The sequence below is a fragment of the Taeniopygia guttata genome, chromosome 1, assembly GCF_048771995.1.
Source record: "Taeniopygia guttata chromosome 1, bTaeGut7.mat, whole genome shotgun sequence".
NCBI lineage: Eukaryota > Metazoa > Chordata > Aves > Passeriformes > Estrildidae > Taeniopygia > Taeniopygia guttata.
In genome coordinates this window covers 96,612,343-96,634,532 of record NC_133024.1, presented here as the reverse complement: position 1 = coordinate 96,634,532, position 22,190 = coordinate 96,612,343, and the positions used below count along the sequence as shown (strand labels likewise).

The 22,190-nt window shown below is 39.9% G+C and overlaps 1 protein-coding gene across 5 annotated transcripts in view; it reads left to right on the top strand.

Annotated features, from left to right (window-relative positions):
* ARHGAP6 (Rho GTPase activating protein 6) overlaps positions 1-22,190 on the top strand; it is a 312,106-nt gene that overhangs the window by 196,445 nt on the left and 93,471 nt on the right. The window contains exon 3 of one of the 5 annotated variants that reach the window (XM_072933868.1): positions 792-10,093. The exons of 3 other annotated variants lie outside the window; for them this stretch is intronic. Coding sequence is in view for 1 of the 2 variants with exons in the window: in XM_072933858.1 (XP_072789959.1) it covers positions 10,944-10,949 (6 nt within the window). In the remaining variant the exon portion in view is untranslated. Of the gene's footprint in view, positions 1-791; positions 10,094-10,113; positions 10,950-22,190 lie in introns of those variants that run through there. One more of the 5 variants, XM_072933858.1, reaches the window with a different exon arrangement.

Here is a 22,190-nt window from a genome sequence, read left to right as displayed (position 1 = left end):
CTAACAGCACTTTAGAAAGCGACTTCCATTTAAAAAAAAAAAAAAAGAGTAATTAATTGTATCAGAGATTGATACTTTCCTTTCTTTCCCCTGTGTTCCTCACAGCTTTTGGAACTCTGTTTGCTTTCCAGAGGTATAATGACGTGCTCTGAGTGACTAAAAAGGCTTATTTCTGCCCAAGGCTTAGAGCATAAGGGAGGAATGCTTTGGTAGTGTAATGCTGATCTGAACACTAGGGGAGAAAACCAAGCTTTATAAAGGTAGAAAATGAAAAGATTTTTTAATGTCTTCATTATTTCTAACATTTTTTTTCATCATTTTATGCAGTTTTTTTTTTTTTTTTTCTTTTCTGAAGGATTCTATAGCTTCCATGCAAGTTCCTTTGCCCTGTTGGTTTTCATGACTTGTTATTCATTAAAAATCTATTACTACCAACAGAAGATGCTTCGGTCAAGCTCTTGGCTGCTATAAAATGCACACTAAATACTCAGTGTGAATTCTGGTGGGCATTTGCACTTACCCAGCAAGTAAGGGTACTCTTGGGAACCCTGCAGAGAATTGCTCAATATTCTGTAAGACTGCAGTCTCCAAATTCAGACAGTGTGTACAGCATAGCTCTTTGAAAAGATTTTTTTAAAAAATAAGACTGGAGAAAGCATTAGGAGTGGGAAAAGAAAAGCAGAACTGTGCATGTGTGGGTGAGGAGGATAGTGTTTCTCCTGTATTCTGACTTTATTTTTTGCCTTCTCTGTATGGTTTATTCCCCCTTTCCCACCTCTCTCTCATGCAAGGTTTCAAGGGACCCTCTGCTGTACTCTGGAACAGTTTGTGGTTCAGGAGGAGACAGATTCCAGTGGCCTTACCTGGAATCAGCCAGCACAGGCCACCTCTGCTCCAGGTCTGCGCCGTGGGCTGCCATCCTTCAATTCACAAGTCTTGCCGTGAGCCTGATGATGGTGGTCCAGCTGGCTGCTCCCTGGTGGCATTGTAAGCTCGAGTTCCCCACAATACCTGGAAAAATGCACTTCTGTGATCATACACTGTGACTGTAACACCTACTGACTACTGTGACAGGAACTTTCTAAATACCCTGTGTAGAGCATGTTTTTATTATTCTGAAGAGGGTTCAGAAAAATTACTTGGTATGTTGCCATCACTGAATTCTTCTTTCTCCAGGCAGTTTGAACCTGTGTACAGACACCTTTTTTTTTATGTGTACCTTTTCAAGTCTGCATATGATCTGAATTTACATAGGAAATACATATTTCTGCCTTTTTTTAATCACCCTACAATGTCCTAGATATTATACAAGGAACACTTGAGAAAGAAATTGTCAGAGGAAGATGGAACAGCAGATCTGGTTTTGTAGTCCCTCTCAAAGCTTAGAGCCAGGTCTGTTTTCATCCTGGTTGTTATTTCCTGGATTATGGATTATCATAATAAAAAATGGATTATGATACACAGTAAATGGTCAGTGTGCAACAGTTAAAAATAACTAAGTGATGCCATCTGCTGTCTTAAAATCTTATTTAGTGTTACATCTGACTGAATTGTTATCCTAAGAAGTGGAAACTGCCTACGCTGAGTATAATGTCAGACATGTTACGTTGATATGTGTTAAAGTTAGGCAATATAAATATTGATTGTCATTAAATATAGTAGACTATAGAATGTCAGAAGAAAATGTGATACTAGTGTCAATCCAAAACAATTCCTTGCTGAATTTACTTTGCAAATATTTTGAGGTTTTTTTTTTTCCTGACTGTTTTGGTTTTTTTGTTTCTGAGACAAAGAAGTAGAATCTGGTGGAAAAGAGGGGAGATTGTTTCTTAAAATGTACGTGTTATGTGGTGAAATTCTTCACATTACTTCTGTATTTAGTGCAAGCTATCTACAGTGACTTTTAGATGCTTTATCTGCCACACTTTCAGATGCTTTTTTTTTAGGAAAGCGTTAACATGACCATGGTCTTCAAAGAAGTTGAAAACCACATTTCTTTAATCCATGTTTCTCAAAGAGAAGTCATTGTCTCAGATCATAGCATTTAACATTTGAATATACATTCAACTAAGCTATATTTGAAGTGGACTGTGGACTACCATGCTCAGCACTGAAATGGTATCTTTCAGAGAATATCAGATGGTTACCTATTTCTTGTATGTGTGTTTGGTTGCTTGGGGGTTTGACAGCAAGAGTTAAGGATGTATTTTGTTCACATGAAATTATGCCAGACTGCAGATCACAGGGTGCCATTCAATGAAACACTGGCACATGGCAGAGTGATCTGAAATGCAGTCAGCAGTGCTTAGCAGGTACAAAGGGTTGCAAACTGGAGAAATCTGATTTAACTCTTTCTGCTTTTCTTCTTTGTTGCTTTTTGTAATGGTCTGTAAAGCACTGACATAATCTCAGTTTCCTGTACATTTTTTTCACCATAGTGAAAACCATCTGAGTTCTAGGAAGGTAACTATCACTATTGTACTGTTAACTTCATATCCTGAATGGATATGCCTTGTTTAGTGAGGTATGAGTAAAGACATGTTTGTTCATAAACTTGTGTGTAACCACAATCTGATAATGAAATGTGTAATTTCTTGTGGATGTTGGGGCTTTTTTTATTTACTATTAATACTGCAGTGATGTGTATTTATGCTTGTATTTTTAAAAGATACATAATCTGTGCTTAGGGTTTTACGTAGTTTAATTTTAATAGCAAAGCTTATTCAATATATAAATATTCATTTCCAGATGTAGTACGCTAGAACTGCTCTCCTATTGGAGCATTATAAATAATTTGGTTTCTCTCTGTACTGTGGGAGCATATCTGTAAAATTCACAAATGACCAAACCAACAGCAAATTAATTCTACAGTTAATCCCTCAAAGTGTTTTGCTTTCCAGCTGCCTTTTTATTAAGGAGACCCGCAAATCATGCTTTGACAGAGAGAAAGCTGTGCATGTATTTACAGCTTTCTTGTAGAATGCCATACCTCTTTTAAACTTCTGTAAAATTCCTTTGAAGAAAAACTGTCCAATCTGGAGCATTAAGAAATCATGAGATTGTTAGAAAAATATAGAGATATGTTTAAAAAAAATCTGTATTCAGTGACCCTTCCGATTTTTGTTTCACAAACATTCACATACCCAAACTGTCTTCACAGCTCTGAGGGCTCAAACCTTGCTTTAAGAGGCAGCATAAAATGTGAAATTCAGATTTTTATGTAATCGTGGTTTAAAACGACAGAAACTTCACTGCACTTCACAGAGTTACTGTAAATTTCCAAGTGTCCATCAGTCAAAAGCTGTGACAGCATAGAATTATGATACATTTACTTACATGCAAGTCTGCTGCTGTTAATGTAGTCCTAAGTGGGCATGAACTGTAAACTGTGTGTTAGGCTTTATTTGGGATAGTTTCCAAATGAGTGGGAAGGGAAATAGTGCTTAGTTTAGATAATATAATCTATGAGTTCCTATTGTATTTCCAGGGCAAATGTTGCACTCATAATTAGAGCATCAGTAACAATGTAAGGAAATGTTATGGTCTTGGCTGTAGAAAACTACCTGAAGGCAATAGAAGATTTAAAGGTCTTGTGGAAAAAAAGCAGGAGGAGATTTTATTCCTCATGAAAACTCAGGGAGCTCCTGAGATGATATTTTAAAGAAGTTGCAAAAATGTTCTCATTTTCTAATTAGCTCATCTTTCTTGAGGAATGATGACTGGTTGTTAGCAAAGTCTTTTTCTGGAAATGTCTAGGCTTTTGGGTAACACATGTCTTCCACCACGCCAGTCTGGAAAACTGAACTGCTCTCTATCTACAGGATAATGCAGCATCAGGGTGCCCAGAGTGCTTCTGGTTCTGTAAGCTGATGTGGGCAGGAGAGTATGGATTAAAGGTGTGGATGATGGGAAGGAATGACCAAGATATAAAGAAGATGGTAGAAACGTAGAATTGAAGGAAAACCAGGCTGTCAAAATTGTCTTTTCTTCAGTCTGCTCCCCAAGATTTTATGCTACGTGAATTTTTCACTATAGCAAAGTGCTTCATAAATTTAAAATGTAAACACAGAGGATTTCTTTCTCTTATTCCCTGGTATAATTTTTATTTTTATAACTCATGTTCTTTTCCAGCTGAGTGCTATTTCCAGGGAAGCCAATTGATGCATTTTAGAAGTGAGCAGTGCTTTGGGAACTCTCCAAACTGACTGAAAAAATACAAAACCCTTAGTGAAGTACCAACATGAAGACCTAGAAATGCAAGGAGCCATGCACATGATCACTATTTACCTTCATTCCAGCCATTCCTGCTTAGAGGAACAAAAACACTTCAATAACTTGTCTTTTTTGTTGTTTTGATGTTGAATTATCAGAGATATCTGATTCTGAGTGTAAACTTCATATTATGAGAGGCCTCTCTTAAGCTTTGGAATGCTCTCTGTCACGGGAGGGGGCTTGCTGTGAGTGAACCTCAGGTCTGCCTGAAAGACATCACCATGTCTGGCTTGCTGCAGTCTGACACACCTTTTGGGAGTGGAGGAACTCATCTCAGAATTTTCACCTCTGAAACAGAAAAGGTCATTTGTTACAGCCTGTGAACTAGGTGCCAAAATGCAATTTCTCTGGTAACTAGGAGAAAAGCTTAGTAAAATCATGTTGGGGGTGCTTATGTGAAGTGCTTGGCTGAATAAATAACTAATCAGGATCATGATGCAGAGGGCTGGATTGATTTTTTTTTTTCCTTGTTTCCCTGTTAGTCTGATACCATATATACAATTCTTTTTCTGCAGCCTAAGATTTGAATCATGAATAGCAGCTTATTAAGCAAGTTTGGTGCTTGTAGGGTAGGTTGGAAGTCTGGTGTAGGATTATTTTGATTTGGAAAGGTTTGCTTTAGTTCCTTCAGCATTACCCTATTTTGTCACCTCAGGTTATTTTGATAGCCTGCTCTTTGAAAATTGGGTTGTATTGAGTCTCCCTATATGATGTAGGAATTCAAATAAATATGAATAAATATGGTGGTGTGACACCTTAGATCAAAGTTAGGATTCAGTCTATACTTAAGAAGATTTGCAGTTAAAAATACAAAGTTACGTTCATAATGACTTCGAAAATAATTACTTGCACTCACTACGGCAAGCAAGTATGAACTTTTTGTGCTTGTTAGAGCAAAACTCAGGCAGCTGTCATTTTTAAATAAAGTTAGATGGTCTGCTGAGGAACAAGAATTCTTTTTCCAGGTAAATAATTGTATATTGTTTCATTTTCTTTTACTTCTTGCTTGAAGAATTATATCATAAACATTAGCATCTTTGTATTAAAAACATATATCTAGTCACTCTTATTTACTTTTACTCTCTTAAAATGGATGTTGTAGAAAAAGTAAGATTTTTCTGAGTGTGCTGGTTTTCTTTCCTTCCAAGCAATGTTGCAAAATGCATCATCAGTTCAGCAGTGTCAACATGGTTGCTTCTAAGGGGCGGGAGGAATCACCTTTGGCTGCAGCATTTAATTTTAACCATTAGCAGTGGCTCTTTAGAGAGTGTAAATAAAAGAAACTGGATACTTATAAAGCTTCAGAAAATGCCCCTTGAAGTGTATGCATTCTAAGGTATTTCTTAGTGTGGTTAGGCAGCTTCTGTCATTTGTTAAATTGCCAAGCCTATAATTGTACTTTGTATCATCAGATCTGGACTCCATCTGGCATTAATGTTTCCCATTTGTGGGAAATTAAGGCTAGTGATTGACAATGATTTTGGTGGTGTTCTTGGGAAACAAATTAGAGTGCGTGAATACTGTGGAGTTAAGGAAGAGGGGGCAGGGGAAAAGTAGGCACAACACAAAACCTGTTAAAGTTAGGCTCACTTTCTCTATTTCTAGTTGCACTGGTGTTTTCAAGCCCAATCTCTGTTGTCTTCTGTATAGTGTGTTTTGACTATTTAGCTAAGGGACAAATTTAGAACATGCTGGAAGACAGGGAAAGGAGCAGTTAAAGAGCATGCTGGCTATGGCAGAAGTATTGAGCAGAGCCAGGTCAGTAGCTCAGTCTTTAGCAGCTTGGTAACTCAGTTTTCACCTGCAGAACTGTGTTCCTATTGACAGTGTCAAAACTTTGTAAGAAGAAGATAAAAAAAACAATTAAACTTTAGTCTCTCCACAGTACTTAGTTTCTAATGGCAGATTTATAGCAGCTAGTAAGAGCAGAGTGGAGTTAGTGTTTACAGACTTGAAGTTTGGTGGTGCTAAACTCAGTAATTTATAATTCAGTACTGTCAATTAAAATGTGTTAATCTGTGATATGATCTGATGGTTGCAGCATTACTTTATTACTTTGATATAGTGTGTGTATGCAGCATTAGCACTCTGCTTAGAAATTAGTCTCTAACATCCCAGGTCATTGCGTGATAAACCTTCCTGCAGCAGCTCTTGCTGTCCCTGGGCTCTCTAGTTTCAGTCACTTCAAGTTTGTGAAGGCTCACTTGCAGAGTGGAGTTTTACAAATTCTTACTCACTCAGGATCTTGAGGGAAATGTAGAGTCCCCAAATGTGGGAACAGAACCTGCAAGAATCTATAAACTTGGCCACGGAGAGAAAATGACCACATCCACTAAAACATGAGATAATATCTCCCACACACTGAAAGAAAACAAAAAGCAACATGCAGAATCAGACTGTGAGAAAGGATTATCTAGTGAGTTTAAAACAGCACTGTATATGTTTCTATTTTAAGATTATTTAACATAAATTGATGTTATCTAACTCCACATGTCTCCAGTGAGGGAATGTCTTCCTGAGTGCACAGAACATGCACATTGGCTTGGAAGAATAAACAACTCTTCTTTGCTATTTTTTTTGAAACTCAAAGACAGGAAAGAGGGAATGTGATTTCCCTTGCTGCCTTTAATTCCGTCCCCAGGCCAAGCATGTGTCATAAGCTAGCAAGAAAGCAAAACAATTTTATTAGAACAAATAGGGAAAGGATCAGCTACAGTTCTGAAGAGATCTCAGCTTTTGAAAGCTCTTGCCACTTTGCATCAGCAGTACTCCTAATGTTCAGGATTTTGCACTGTGTAAAGGTCTGGAAACATGCTGATGGTTCTTCTCAGTTAAGTCTTGGGATGAAGTGGCCTTCTCTGGGAGCTGAATGGGTGTGAATATCCATGCTGAAATCCAGAAGGTTGAGGGTGGATGGTAAACAGTCAAAACAACACTCTGGTTTTAACAAGCATCATGGTTCCTACTTTTTCAGTTTTCTGTGTACCTGGCAAGGGCATAGAGGCTATTTTTGAACTGTCTAGACTATTCTTCTAAAAGAGATCTCTTCTTTTTCCTCTTCTGGTTATTGGTCATCAGGAAGAAGGGAGTTAGCACATCTATTTGTGAATTGCCCGCACACTGAGCCCACATAAACATTTTACAAAGCATATTTATAGAACTGTTGTTAGAGCTTGTGCCCTCAAGAGCTATGCATTTATAAAACTGACTTGCATGTAGTTTAATCATGCAGAAGGATCACTACTAATGTAGATTTTTGCATGGCATTTTCTATTTAATGTAAAATCCACTCCCTCCCCCTACCCACCCAGTTTAGCTTTAAAAATTTTATACATGGACACAAAGACAAAATGTGAATGTGCAGTATGCCCAGTAATTTAAAGTTTAAACTTCTGGTAATAGATTATGTGAATTATTGATTATTCCAAAGATGGAATATATTTCTCCACATTTGAAAAGTCTTGACAGTCAGGTGAAGTCTCCATTGACTAGTAAAAAGGAAACATCACTCCTATTTTTAGAAAGGAGAGAAAAGAAGACCTAGGGAACTATAGACTGGTGAGCCTCCTGTTACTGGGAAGATGATGGAGCAGATCCTCATGGAAGCATTGTTAAGAGACATACAAGACAAGGAGATGATGTGAGACAGCCAACATGGATTCATTAAGGGCAAGTTATGCCCAACCAGCGTGGTGGCCCTTCTGTGATGAAGTGGCTGCAGTGGTCAACAAGGGAAAACTGACCAATGTCATCTGCTTAGGTTTCCGTAAGGGCTTTGATGTGGTCTCACACAACATCCTCATCTCCAGTTTGGAGATATGGATTTGAAGGGTGGATTAATACTCAATAAGAAATAGGCTGGATTGACACAGATTGAGAGTTGTGATCAGTGTCTCTAGGTCCAAGTAGAGGCCAGTGACAAATGGTGTCCCTCAGGACACTCATGGGACTGGCGCCCTTTAATATCTTCATCAGTGACATGGGCAGCAGGATCAGTGCACCCTCAGCAAGTTTGCAGATGACACCACAGCAGGACAGGATGCCATCCAGGGGGCCCTGGATGAACTTGAGGAGTGGGCCCAGGAGCACCTCCTGAGGTTTAACAAATCCAAGTGCAAGGTGCTGCACCTGAGTCAGGGCGATCCCAGACATGAGCACAGAAGACGAGGGAGAAGCAGTCACTGAGGGCAGCCCTGCAGAGAAGGACTTGGGGGTTCCTGTGGATGAACAGCTGGACATGAGCCCACAGTGTGCGCTCGCAGCCCAGGATAAAGAAGGTGAGTGGTACTCTCGGCTGCATCAAAACAAGAGTGGCCAGTGGGTCAAGGGAGACGATTCACCCCCTCTGCTCTGCCCTTGTGACTCCCCACCTGGAGTGCTGCATGCAGGTCTGGAGTCCTCAGCATAATAAAGACATGGATGAGTTAGGGCAGGTCCAGAGGAGGCCGTAAAGATTATCAGAGGGCTGGAACACCTCTCCTGGGAAGACAGGCTGAGAAAGCTGGGGTTGTTCAGCTTAGAGATGAGAAGATTCTGATGAGACCTTATTGTGGCTTTCCAGTACCTGTTACTGCTTCTCTTTCTTTTGATGTTTTTCCCCAGTGTTAATTTTTTTTTATCCCCCTTCTCTCCATAGAAAAGAATTTAGGAGGATTCTAGGTTTCTTATGTGAGTGTATGTATGTGTTCATATATCCATTGCTGTGAAAGATTGGTTGTGAAATGCAACAGCTTCTCACAAATATCACCTTGTTGTAATCTGAGACCATAATAGCTTTTTAGTAAATGGGGTTGCTTCATCGAAGCTGAGTGGTGTTGGAAGTGTTTGTGGGCTGCTGCTTCCTGGGTACTTAGAGACCACTTGGTGTTGATTTTGTGCTAGCATGGAAAAATGAAACTAAAATGACAGTAATTGTCCAGTTTTGAACAGAGCTGGCAAGAACTGGTTGATAATGTTGGCTGGGGACATGATAAGTAAAACTCTTCTCTTCTTCCTGCCCCCGCCCCAGCTTTGCCTCACTCAGCTTGGCCAACTGTGCTGGCCAGTGCAGCCCCACGCTTCCTTTGCACGCCTGTCTGCTCAGCTGTGTCCAGCTGCTGGGGCTGTTCTTGTTCCTGCTCTGCTGGGGTGTTTACAGAGACACCAGGCTTTGCTCCACTGCCTCCGCTGCTATCTCTGGCTGACAGAACTTGTGGTGCTTAGACAGGAAATGGAGCTCAAATAAGATGCTGGGCTAGTGTGACTCTGAGCAAGCCTGCTTCATGGCTTCCGAGATTGGTGTGTTTTGCATAGAAACTCATGGTATGTCTTCATCCACATGCAAAAAATGCTCTAAAATTGTATTCCTTGTAGCAGAGCCTTTTTATATGACTTACATTATTATTGTTAAGCATTTGGATAACCCACTTGTATTAACCTGATCTGTGACAGTAATTCAAATGGTAACTACAACATTAGCAACAACTGAAATTTAAAAGAGCAGGACATGCCAAGAGTCCAGCGAGAAAAGTCCAAAAAAATATTGTCCCTTTAAACATTCACAGATGTATTTTATATATATGTAGCATGTTAATAAAAGTATATGTATGCATACTTTAACAAAACTATGCTTTTTGTAAAAATCATGTGACATGTGAGTCAGTCTTTGGGGTGACAATTACAGCAACTGAAATAGCAGATGTGCTGAAGTATTAAAAATAGTATTATTTCTGGAGATAAGCTCCTGCTTATTTCACACAAACAGCTGTTTTTCTGATGCTCTGGTGCTTATCTGTGTGGACATAGGGCAAGACAGATCAATCAGTATAGCTGCATCTGACTGGTAAGTTTCTGTTGCATTTTGTTAGCAATGTATTCTTTCTGAGATTCTTGTAAAAAACCCACAGACCTTATATATCATATGTAGTTTCACAGTTTCATGCTGGAATCATGATAAATAAGGGATCCTGCAGTCTTGTGGTGTTTTTCTGTATCATAATGTTGACTTTATTATTAGAATGTGATTATGTTGCACTTTGTTGAAATACATGTTTTTATTTTATTTTTTAAAATTCGTGATACCTCAATATGCTGATGGTACTTGATATCTGCAAAATTTTTTTCTTTGCTATGAAAATGTTGCTGAGGGAAGTGGGGGCTTTGTGGTTTGTTTTTTTTTGGGGGTGGAGTTTACGAACTGCCTTTGGAGGAGATGAGGTAGAAGCTATTTGAACAATTGCAGTGCATCACCTTTAAGGAACAGTAGCTCCTCATATGAATTAAGAGAATGAAAATCCAAAGAATTAAAGGAAAAAAAAGATCCTACTTTCTCAATAGATTGATTTGCTTTGCTTTTGGGTGGTTATGTGGGGAAATCTCTCCTACTCTAAGCTTTCTTATGTTTTCTTGCCCTATCCTGGAGCTGTTTACTTCTCTGTATTGCTGTAAAACTTTTTGTTTAGAAACTTAAAAACAAAAACAACCCTCCCTCCCCTCAAAGAAACCAGAAAACCCAAACGAAAAACCCTAAGGGTTTGTGCTTTAGTGTGTGACTTATGCTTTTTTTGGAAGGAGGAACTTGCTGGATCATGGTACATATTCAGAAGTAGCCAAGCTGCTGGGCTCAGACATTTGAGGGCTTTTTTCCCCCTCCTTCTATCAGGGCATATGTATCAAACTTCCTGTCTTGGGAAATGACTGTAAGTTTCTTTCTCTCCTTATGCCCTGGGGGTTCTTGTTGGGATTTTGTTTGGTTGTGGTTTTTTTGTGTTTGGTTGGTTTTTTTAATCCAAAGGGATTTGTCAAATCAGCTCTAGGAGTGGGATATGTGGGGTGAGAGGTCCATTTTGGTTTGTAGGTAAAGCAGAACTCAAAATAAAATATTATTAAATATTTGCTTGTTCTAAGGGACATATTCACTTCATTATTTATGGGCAGACAGAGATAACATTTTAAAGTTAAAAAAGTTATAAAAAAAGTATTTTAAAATCTGTCTCTGTAGTGAAGTTATACAGATACTGCTCCACTTTTTATAATTTCAGCTTTTAAAGTATCACCTTGTTTATATATGAGTAAAACTTGGCTTGAAGGTGTGTTCCTTTACAAAAGCTTTTAGTAAAATTATATTTGAGGAAGCAGAGCTACTTGTACATTATCATTCTAAATCAAGAGAATTCAGATTATATTGGGGGGGGGTACTGAAAGTGAGATTAACTTTACAACTACTGAAGCAGCAAAAATGGGTGATACAGCTCGTAATGTAACATTTAACATAAAGCTGTAAATAATAGAGGAAATTTTTAAAAAAGTATTATAAATACTTGCCTTGTGCTCAGTGGCTGGCTCTGTCAGCTGGCTGTCACATTTAAAATGATGTATTTGAAGAGATTTGTGTAATCTCAACAATTTTATATAGGGATAATAGAAAAAAAGCTGAAATATGATATGCCAGCTGAGAAGTGGTGATGAATTTCTATGGTCAGTAACTTTTCAATCCAATCTGTTCACATCTGGGAAAGTGTTCTGGCATATGGCTTTGGAACTGCGTGGATGTTTTTATGTTTAGGATGAAGATCCCTGGCTGATTCCACACTGATCTTAGCTGGTGAATTAATGGGATTGAGTGCTTGCTTTGCTTTGTGTTTAAGCACACTGTAATGAATTAGGCTCTACTCCATCACTCCATTTTTGGATGTAAATCTCACAGTTGTGGTTTGGGAACTTTAGTGCAAATGACAGCAGCCCTTGTTTATTGCTCTGGTGTTCTCTATTGTAGCCTGAAACCTGACAGTCAGAATGTCCCAAGGTGGCCTTGAGCTGCTGGCTGCCCTGTTTCTTTATTCTGTGCAAGATGTACAGATGCTAGGTGGTAATAAAAGCAAATGGTATCCTGCACTTCCTTCAGGCTTGTTTCATTAGCATAGCAGCCTGAGCCCTTGTCGTGTAAGTGCATGAGCCTGGATAAATCATGGGGTACCATAAAAATTTGGGATATGGTAAAAGAGGGGCAGCACCAGAAAGTGAAAGAATGGCTGAGCGCAGAAAAACAAACCTCATTAGAGCACCTGCTCAAACACAAGATAGGAGAGAGAGAGACTAGAAGAACAGAGGTATGGGAACAGTCCAGCAATCTCTTAAATGCAGAAGAAAAACATTGGCTGGTTTGAGAATTTTTGGTAGGAAGAGCAGCCATCAATACCTATTCAGTGAATGTTCTTGGTGGGCAGAGCTGGGAGTGAGTGAAAACATCCCTCAGTGCTCCTCCCTTAGCTGCAGGGAGCGATTGCTGTTCACTTGGGGAACAGACTGGTTTGTGGTTCAAACCAGTGCTGGTGTGTCCCTGCTCCCAGGAGTCAAGTGACCTTGTTTATAATGTGTAGCTGGGCCAGTATGCAGCTGTTTGCACTGTAAACTCACAGAAAGCTGGGATCAGGGTATGCTTGTGCATATTGCTTTGCAATTAACCTTGTATGGACACACACGCAAACCCCTTCTCCCATAGCTGCCTCAGTGCTCCTTGCTGCTGTAGGCAGCACAAGTGCATTCTTCATTTTTGGCTCATTTTTGCCATGTCAGAGAAACAAGTGTGTGGGTAGAAAGGAGTGAAAGTGATGCTTATGGTGCTGAAGAAATGAACTACATGGTGAAGTGGCTGGGTAGTTCTGATCTTGCTAAAGGAACCAAAAATTATTTTGTCTGGGACCATTAATTCCCCCATTCTAAAACACACCTCAGAAGAACCATTATAAAACTGGAAAATACAAGTATATCCAAGATGGAAATTCTTTTGGAAGAGCAGAATTTGTATGTATTCTTGAAGATAATCTGTGCAATACTATGATGCTTCCTTTTCAGAATAGCAATTAAAAATAATCATCCCATTGTGTATAACAGGTTTGCTTGCATTAAGTGGTCCTAAAACAAAAATAAACCATTTAGGCATGAACATTTTCTTAAGCATCAAATTCTAGCTAGAAATAGGATGGAGCTGTTAAGGATTGAAGGAGGTAAGAAGGGGGATAAGTCCCCCCTTTTATTGTGCAAGCATCCTGCCCTGGGTAGTGTCCTTGAACATGGAAGAACTTCCAGGGACCTTTGCTTATCATTAATATTGGCATGCAGCACAAAGGGGAGGAATATGTTTTCACTTCCTCATGAGATTTGCTCCAGTAGATAGTAATTTTGTCCTGTTTCTGACAGAGCTTTCTCTTCATGCTAATGGTTTCTTTACTGCTCTCTGTAATTTTTGAGGGTTTTTTGTTTTGTTTTGTTTTTGTGTTTTTTTGGTTTTTTTTTTAATGTGTTCAAATCTCTGTCCCATGGAGTAGAATTTCAAACAGTGAGAAAAGACTTGTCCTCCCTGGTGACAGAGCAGGGGTCCCCCAGGAATGATTGAGAAGATGTGTTGTGGAGAGGGGTTTTCTCTTCAGATGTTGGGTAGGAAGCCTCTCTCTGCTGTTGGATTTCCTGACCTAGAGATGTTGCAATGTGTGTTATGTGACATTGTCCCCACTGCGTGTGCCTCTCCCAAAATGGAATAAATGAGAGGGGAAGGGACATCTGGCAGATGTGCAGGCATTTTATTTAACACTGGAGGATGTAGTGGTGAATTAAGCTGAAGGGAGTAACATTCTGTATAATGCAGAGAAAGAAGGGGAAAAAGGATTTTAAGGATTTCTATTCTACAGGAGCATACCTTGGAGGAAAAAGCGTATAAGGGATTTGTCAGCTCCTTGGAGAGCCTCTTTTTAAACAGTGCAAAAGTGCCAGAAACTTGTCCTGCGGGTGGAGGAGAGCTGTGTTGTGTGTGAGTGTTTTGGAGAAGTTCTGTATCTTGGAGGAAGAGGAACTAGAGTGTGATTTGACAGTTGCTACAGCAACTAAGGCTTTTTTAATGGAAGGCAAGGATAAGTGATGGTATAAAGTCTTGTGTAACTGACGTACCTTCCCCCGCTTCCTGCCAATTTTCCAGTATATTAAAACAATAAGTAATTTATGACTTTAGCTGAGAAATGGCTCTATGTTTGCCCAGCTCAGACTCGTTTGCAAGACTGCATGATCTTTACAGAGACAACGGAAAAGAAATTATTTACATAACAGAAAGCAGGGATTCAAGCATCTCTGAAAAGAATGCATTTCAAGGGACAAATACATCCCTTGTTCTGCCTGATGAAATTTTGTTTGATGTGGATGTCAGTGGGACAAGTTTTTTTATGTCATAGCTTCCTTTCTTCTCATCCTCTCCCTTCCTCCTGACCGTGATTTATTTTATTTTATTTTTTTTTTTTTTTTTTTTTTGCAAAGTTTTTAAAACTGTTTTTGGTTACTATGGCATTTTTTAAATGTAGGGATGATGATGTATTATAGAGTAAATGAAAGAAAATGCAAACCTGTGGCAGGAGGGGAATTCTGCTGGCTGTCTCTGCAGCAGTGTTACAGAAGCAGCCCTGGCAGAGATGTGTTCCAGTAATTCCTGTCCATGGAGAGACTTTAACCCTTGTAATTTTTTGGGACTCAGCTGCTTGCTGTTATCCAGGAGGAATGCTACAAGAGTGGAAATCACACATCACATCCCAGGGTACAGAAACACTCGCTCTAGGATTCAAAAAAGTGCCTATTGTCCATTCACTGGTTTAAATGTACATATTTTAATTTAGTGGTGGTTTTGGTTTTATTTCTGAGATTTAAGGGCATTTGACAGCTGAATTTCAGGGGAAGAGAGTTTGGATAATGCTCCTGTTCTTTGAAATGTCAATGGAAGTCTTAGGCTGCAAAGGGCACTTTGCCTCCCCCTTGGGTTCTTTATGCAAGATCAGAGGCATTTCTTAGTTAAGGTTGCTGATCTTGATTCAAGAGTAGGTATTAAACCATTAATATATTTGTAGATGAAACACAAATATGCGCAGTTATAGAACCTTAAATATATGTTTTTGCAGTTCTTACTCAGTTTTTAAGCCTTGTTTTGATGAACCAAACATGTTTACCTAGCTCTTCAGAGCTAAGATTTATTTTACAGATGTCCTTGCTAATATTTTGAGCATTAGCAACTCATAACCAGAGCTCCCAGATTTGTAGGTTTGTTTCTGGTGTTTCATTTTGCAGTTTAAAAGAAAAAAGTTATCTTCAGTAGAATTAATGACAGTATTACACAGTGCATTTTTAAAAAACTATGACTGAACTAAGACCCAGTTTTCAAGTGAATGACACTGAGGTATTTAACTGGAATAAGTTCACTGCTCTCGAGTTGCTGAGAAGCAGTGCATGAAGCATGCACATTTTTTTTCACGGATGAAAAAGTAATAAACCTTTTCTACCAATTTTATGCATTTTAAAACTCAGTAGAGGATAATTGCTGCCTTCTTGCAATCATTATGGCATTTTGTGGATTCACGTGAGATGAGAGAAATAACTGTAATATTTTAGTTAAAGGGAAGACTGACAAAAAGATCTCCTTTTAGATATTCATGTGTTAGTGACCAGTACTTACTAGAAAAGAAATTGCAAAGTTTGAATTCTGCAACGTGAATATGTTCCTCCCATAGCATCCTGTCTGCCATTTTCTTCTTCCTGGAACCCTCTCCTCTTCCATCCTCACCCAGACCTTGAGATGGCTTATCATTTTTGCTTCTCTGACTCATTCACTTGCCCTGGTGGCATAACCCCACCTCCAAATCTCTTTTACTCTCACTCCTTCAGGCTTCCTCAGGGTCACCCTACTGCAGGATTTTCCTTTATGTCTCACCATCTCTCCCTCAGTGGGACAAATCTGCTTTCATCTCTCTCATCTTAAGGAGCCTGTGCTATTCCAACTGCTGCCCATCTCCTTTCTTGCTTTTCTATCAAAGAGATTGATTCAGCTCCTTAAAGTTACTTTTTCATTTCCATCTGGGCTTCCAGGCTGGCTCTTATCATCTCCACGGCACCTGACTGCCCTTGTCCAGTATTCCATGACTGCCAAAGAGCACTGTGTTTTTACAGGGACACCAGCAGAACTTGCATTCTTTCTACTCTTTAGGTCACACAAAGTGGAAGTCTTTCAGCTCCACTGAATTGTTAGTGATTGTGGAGTGATTTTTTTAGGAATAACTGAAAATGTTAACATTTAAATTCTTCTATTGTGTTATAAAAGGTAAGAAATTGTTGAGAAAGTGTGATGGTCAGGGTGCAATTAAATGGTATGCCAACCTCCCATACTTTTTAAGTTAAGGGTTTCTCCACTCAGCTGTTTTTAACTGTGTTTCAGGTAAGTCTTCCACTTAATACTGTAGATTATGCTCTGGCATGAGAGTACATGCAAGTATTTATTAGATTTTTTTTTTTATTTTTTTTTGCCAAAACTGGGTATACAGTTTCTTCTTCATACAATTACTGGATTTCTGATTCATGGATACTCATCTGGAGTGTGCCAATGCTGCAGACAGCTGTAGGCATGCAGCACACTTATGTAAATTTTCTGAATAACTAAACTTTGAGATTTACTGGGTGATAGGAATATTTTAGTGTCTCATTTAGGCAACCACTTCAGATTTTTCATTAGAGAAACTAGATTTTCTCACCTGAAGAAATGGTATAATTTGAAAGCAAAAGCAGGTTACTTGCAGTTTGTAAGATTAATCATTCATCACTTGCATCAGCAAAAAGCTTAGGAAGGTTGAGGCAGAAATATATGAAGATATTCAGAAGAATCTTATCCAGTTTAATTTAGTAACCTAAACTTTGAAATAACACTAAGCTAGTGTTATTTCAAAGTTTTTTGGGAATGGATATTACACATGCATTTTTTTTTTCCTACAAAACTTGAAAGAAAAGTAGTCATCTCTTTTTACTTATTTTTTTCCCTAGATTAAAAATGGCAGGAATTTATTTGCAGTTGTCTTGAAAATGAATTCTTGCTAAATGGTTAGAAATAGCTACTCTTAAGTATTTTCAAAGTAGCATTAAGCCAAAGATTTTTCTGCCTTCATGGTGATGACATTACAGACCAAAGGAGTTGAACTGAAGCCCAGTTTATGCAACTGATGATAGTATTTTATTATCAGAAAAGAGCACTCCTGTCTTTGTCTTCAGCATTTTTTGAAGATAGAAAACTGTAATTTAGAAAATTGAACAGAATAATTCTATGTTTTCCAGCAAATAGTTCTTTATGGAAACAGGTGGTCAGCTGTTAATACTAAGAGACAATATGCAGAATTATCCACAAAAATTAAATTTAGCAAGCAAAATACTGTGTCTTTTAAAGGAAAGCTGACCTGGCTTGAGTTCACGTTGTTACAATAGAATGTGTTTTTCCAATCTCCTTGTCTTTCTCTAAGGAAGATGCACAAGCTCACCTGAGGGACCACTTCATTTTATTGTGTAGAAAAAAAAAATGATTTAGTTTCTATTGATTTTACTCGGTTAACAAGGTCATATATAAAACTGTAGGAATGACTGGGTTTCCATTTAGTTTAATACTAATGCACCACTAAAGGCACTGATCTAAATTGAACAGTAGAATGTTATATTCAACACAAACAAAAAAAACCACCAAAAAACCAAAGCTGAAGCAGGGAGATGGGTCTTACAGACTGCACAGCTTCCTAGCAGTGAAAATAAGAAGGTGATGTAGAGGAGATGTCTCCTGGTTGTCTCTGTGCAGCCTGCCCTGCCCAAGTCAGCCTAGCATCAAAGAGAGCTGCTGAATCCTCTGCGGCAGGAGGGGGGTGAGCTGAGTCACTGGCTGGGGAGGTGATGCTCAAGGTGGCGGTGAAAGTGCTGCCAGGCTGGGGAGGCTCGGGGACACACAGAGGGAACATTCTCAGACCTCAGGAGGAGTTTGTCCTCTCTGTGAGGGGCAGTCCCTGGTGGGTGAACCCCTTCCTAACTGGTTCCCTTAGCTAAGGAATGGGGCTTTGTGCAGTAGGCTCCTTGCAGCTTGCAGAGAGGTCACCCTGCGAGGCTGTGGCGAGGAGGATGTGCCTTCTCCAAGGAGTCCTTGAGTATCCCTGGATCGCATCCTGTGAAGAAACACCCCCTTGGCAGCATCATTGTTGCACTGTAACCATCCTGCTGTGTGGTGGTTCCTGGCAGAGATGTCCAGGTGGTGCCTGGAGCATGGGAATTCAGCGTGGAATGCTGGTGCATGGTGCTGCATTGCTGGAGCCTCTGGGAAAAGCTCTTCCATAGTGTGTGAAACCTGGCAAGTCAATGTGAAAGCTGTAGCCTTACGTGAGAGTTACAGAGTTAGCTGCAGATAAGGAGTGGATGAGATAGGCTGACTTTTGTAATCGAATAATTGATGCTCTGCTAAAAGGAGTTGGATTTGAGTTTGTTGGATCAGCTGTGCTCATAGCCTGAGAGTGAAACTTTTGACAGTTCCAGCCCTGTTTGGACCAGTTGCAGTAGGTCTTTTTATCCAGGACCTGGTCCACTATATGGAGAGTTATGGAGTGTTATCTCTGTTGCCTAATGTCTGCGTATGATAAGTTTGGTTACATGAGACTGCCAAAATAGAAGGAAAGAAGTTCTGGTAGCTTTCTAAGAAAGGCACTCAGCTCTTTGAAAGAGGAAACTCTCTTTGATATATGATATCCCGGAGTGTTAAATGTGAGCCCAACCTTGCAGCAAAAAGGGCTGCAGCCCTTTTAACCCAGTATTTTTTAACCCAAAGTTATTTGGAGAGTTTTCAGTGAGGCCTGGCCTTTGTTTCTAATTATTTATATAATCCACATTGCCCAGAATATTGATAGTTACATGCAGTTTTACAAGGAGGCATGTTTAACATCTAATGTAACAGCAGTACTTGTGTAGGGCTGTCACTTCTTTGTGTCTTGCTTATTTACATTCACAGGTCTGACAAGTCTTTCATCCTGGTTTGTATTTCTGCTGTTTCCCATGCATCCTGGCCAAGCAGTGGGTTTGTCACTGCCACCTTGCCTGTGTGGTGGTGCTGGTGAAGTGTCTGAACTGTGCACACATCAAGGCTCTGACTGAAAGAATTTACATAGCTCTCGATGCATTGGTGCAGCCTGGGTGGTTACATAGCTCTCCATGTATTTATGGGTATAGAAATAATCTCTGTTAGTAGAAGCTGGTGCTGACACTCATTAATGGGGAATTCTATTAACAAAACTGATAGGGCAAAATAAGGAGAGGAGCATCAACAATGGTACTTGCAATGCTCACTGATGAACAAATGCAGCTTCTGCCACCTAAATTTAACAGTGCAAACTCCTAAAAGAAGTTATGGAAGAATGGCAGCCACTGGTTCACCCCTTCCTAGATGTGTTTGCCATAGAGCATCTGTGTTAGAAATGCCAAATTCTGGCACATTGTCAGAATACGAATTTTTCTCAAAAATAATGATTACTTTACCACACTATTGTGAAGTCATTGATTTGGTGGTAACTTATTCAGGGGTGTAAATCAAGCCAGGCTGTAAGACTGTAGCAGCTGTCAGCTTTTTAGAGCTTCCATACTGCCAGGTCATTGCTTTTTCTGCAGAAGCAAAGGCAGCCTTGGAAGAGCCTCTGCTATTTGTGATGAGATTCCTCTTTTCAGGAGTGTGGGTCAAGGCTGCCTCTTTTCTCATGCAGGAAAATTGTGCTGTTGACAGTGTAGGTTCCCTTGGCAAGCAGCTGTGCTCGTGGGCTGGAGGAGAGCAAGCTGGGAGTTATGATGATCCAAGACTGGCTCTCCCTTCCCCAGCATGTGCAAACAGGGCATCTCGGCCTGGAAATGAAAACAGAATGGGGAAATGGTTGTACCATTTCCCAGATGCCTTGGTCTCTCTAGTTGACATTGGGTTTTCTTTCTGAAGAGAAATATGGCCTTCATGGTGATGGTGATCCCACCTACCTTGTTTAGCTTATATCTCAGTCAAATGAAATTGTACCACTTGTTGATTGCTAAACTCTGCAAACAGGTATGTAACATAGGAGATAAACAATTGAGAACAGAAGCTGGAGGGTTTTTTTCTGTTAGTTAAATATGCAGGAGCGTTCACCAATTAAGATTTTACATCTAGATAATAATCCTGTGCAGTTACCTTGCTGCCACAAAACAACTGCTTGGCAGTGGAGTGGCCTGTCTTCTCAGACTGGAGCTCAGAAATGGGTAGGCAAACTGTGGTTAGAAAGAGGAGATGGCATGTTGGGAAAAGCTAAACTGGAGAGCTCTCAGCTAATGGGATTACAATAAAAAAATCTTGATTTGCTTTGCATGTAGCCAATCTAGAGATTTATTAACATGGTCTTATTTTGGTTTAAGACTGGTCACTCATGGATCATCCCCCTCAGGCTGTGGATGTGCTCACAGGAACGTAATAACAGGAACTGTTTACCCATAGAGAGATAGTGCTGCATTGCCTTTTTCATCTTTTACTTTTTGGGATCTTACCAGACAAATTATCAGGATCTCAAAATGATAACAAATCTTGTATGTTGGCTGAGGTGGTGCCAGATTTCTTTGGCTCTGACAACCTGGACACATGGAGTGATGAATGGCTTGAGAAAGAAACACTTGGGTGCTCTCCTGCCCATGCCCGCTCTTCTTCTTCCTCTCCTGCTTTGTGTCCCAAGGTTTACTTTTCCAGTTTAGTGTGCTATTGTTTGAAATGTCAGCCACCTCCGGCCTTACCCCGCCTAAGTTGTAAAGTTTTCTCTCCCTCTCTTCACTTGGCTCGGGAGGCAGGGAGGTTTTGGGACCATTCCAGGGCTTTTCTGAAGCTGCTTTTTCCACTGTCAGGCAGGGTCTGGCACCGAGTCAGCCACTGCTTCCTGGTTCTCACCCTTCCCTTGCAGGCAGACAGATGACCTGCCTTAAGGGAGTGACCTTTCTTGGAAGGTGAAATCAAGCACATAAATTAAATGCTGACCATAAACATTAGCCACATACATACTTATGAGCACATTAATCCTGTGTTAACAGTCCCCAGTGCAGTGTTCATTGATCAGCTAGTTACTCTTTGTGCAGTGCTTGGGAGATGTCAGCAGTATGTACATTTCTGTAATCATTACAGATTAGCATATTACACCAAGGCAGAAACTTTACCACGGTAATTTATTCATAGTCTGATGAAAGAGGTGTGTGTTTATTAGGAGAGCTCAGTGAGGCACAGAACATATTTGTTACAGTTTTGAAGAGGAGAAATTTGGTAACTGAGCAGGAATCTTTTTAGCTACATCTTGCCCTGTGCTGAGGAGAAATGAAGTTACTAATTTACTTGCCTTCCTCTGTTTGTGGGCTGTAATGTGAACTGACTTTCCTTCCTGCCCCGGTTCTTCTCTGGGAGGCTCCTCTCTCATTTTGTGAATGCTTGACTGCCACCATTTTTGTCTTGCCCAAGCATCTGTGGAAGAGGGTGAAGGAAGGCACTATTTAAGTATATGGATGCATCCTGGGCTGCTCAGGAAAGACATTAGTACCTTACCTGTGTCTACAAAGTATGATCAAGGGGAATTTGATCCACACCTCTTGACACTCACCAGGGCTGAAGGAATTACACCTTGAGGTTTCTTCCTTAACCTTGCTTTTTCTGTTTCTGATCTCTTCTGCCCCCTCCATTTAGTCTTTACTGTTAAAACTGTTTTCCCTGGTGCCATGCTTAACTTGATCTGAGTTCATGCTCTGCATAACTAGATGGGAGAGCAAATATGATCTGACAATAATAGCAGGCATGCTTTTTGAAGTTACTGGTGTGTGTGTAACCATTAACTTAAGGAGAAGCTCACTTTGGTCTAAAATAACTCTCCTTGCACAGACACAAAATTTAAACACTAAGTCATGTGAAAGAAGAGCCTGTGTCTAGAAATGTCTATGTTCCTGATCTTACCAGTGTTCCTCTTCGTAGAGATATTGCACTTGTATGGATAATTGCTGTCTTCTGAGCTGCCCACGTGGTTTGGAAGGGATGGGAGGAACCAAGAGAGTGGCTGACTTTGCAGTCAAGGTCTCTATTAATT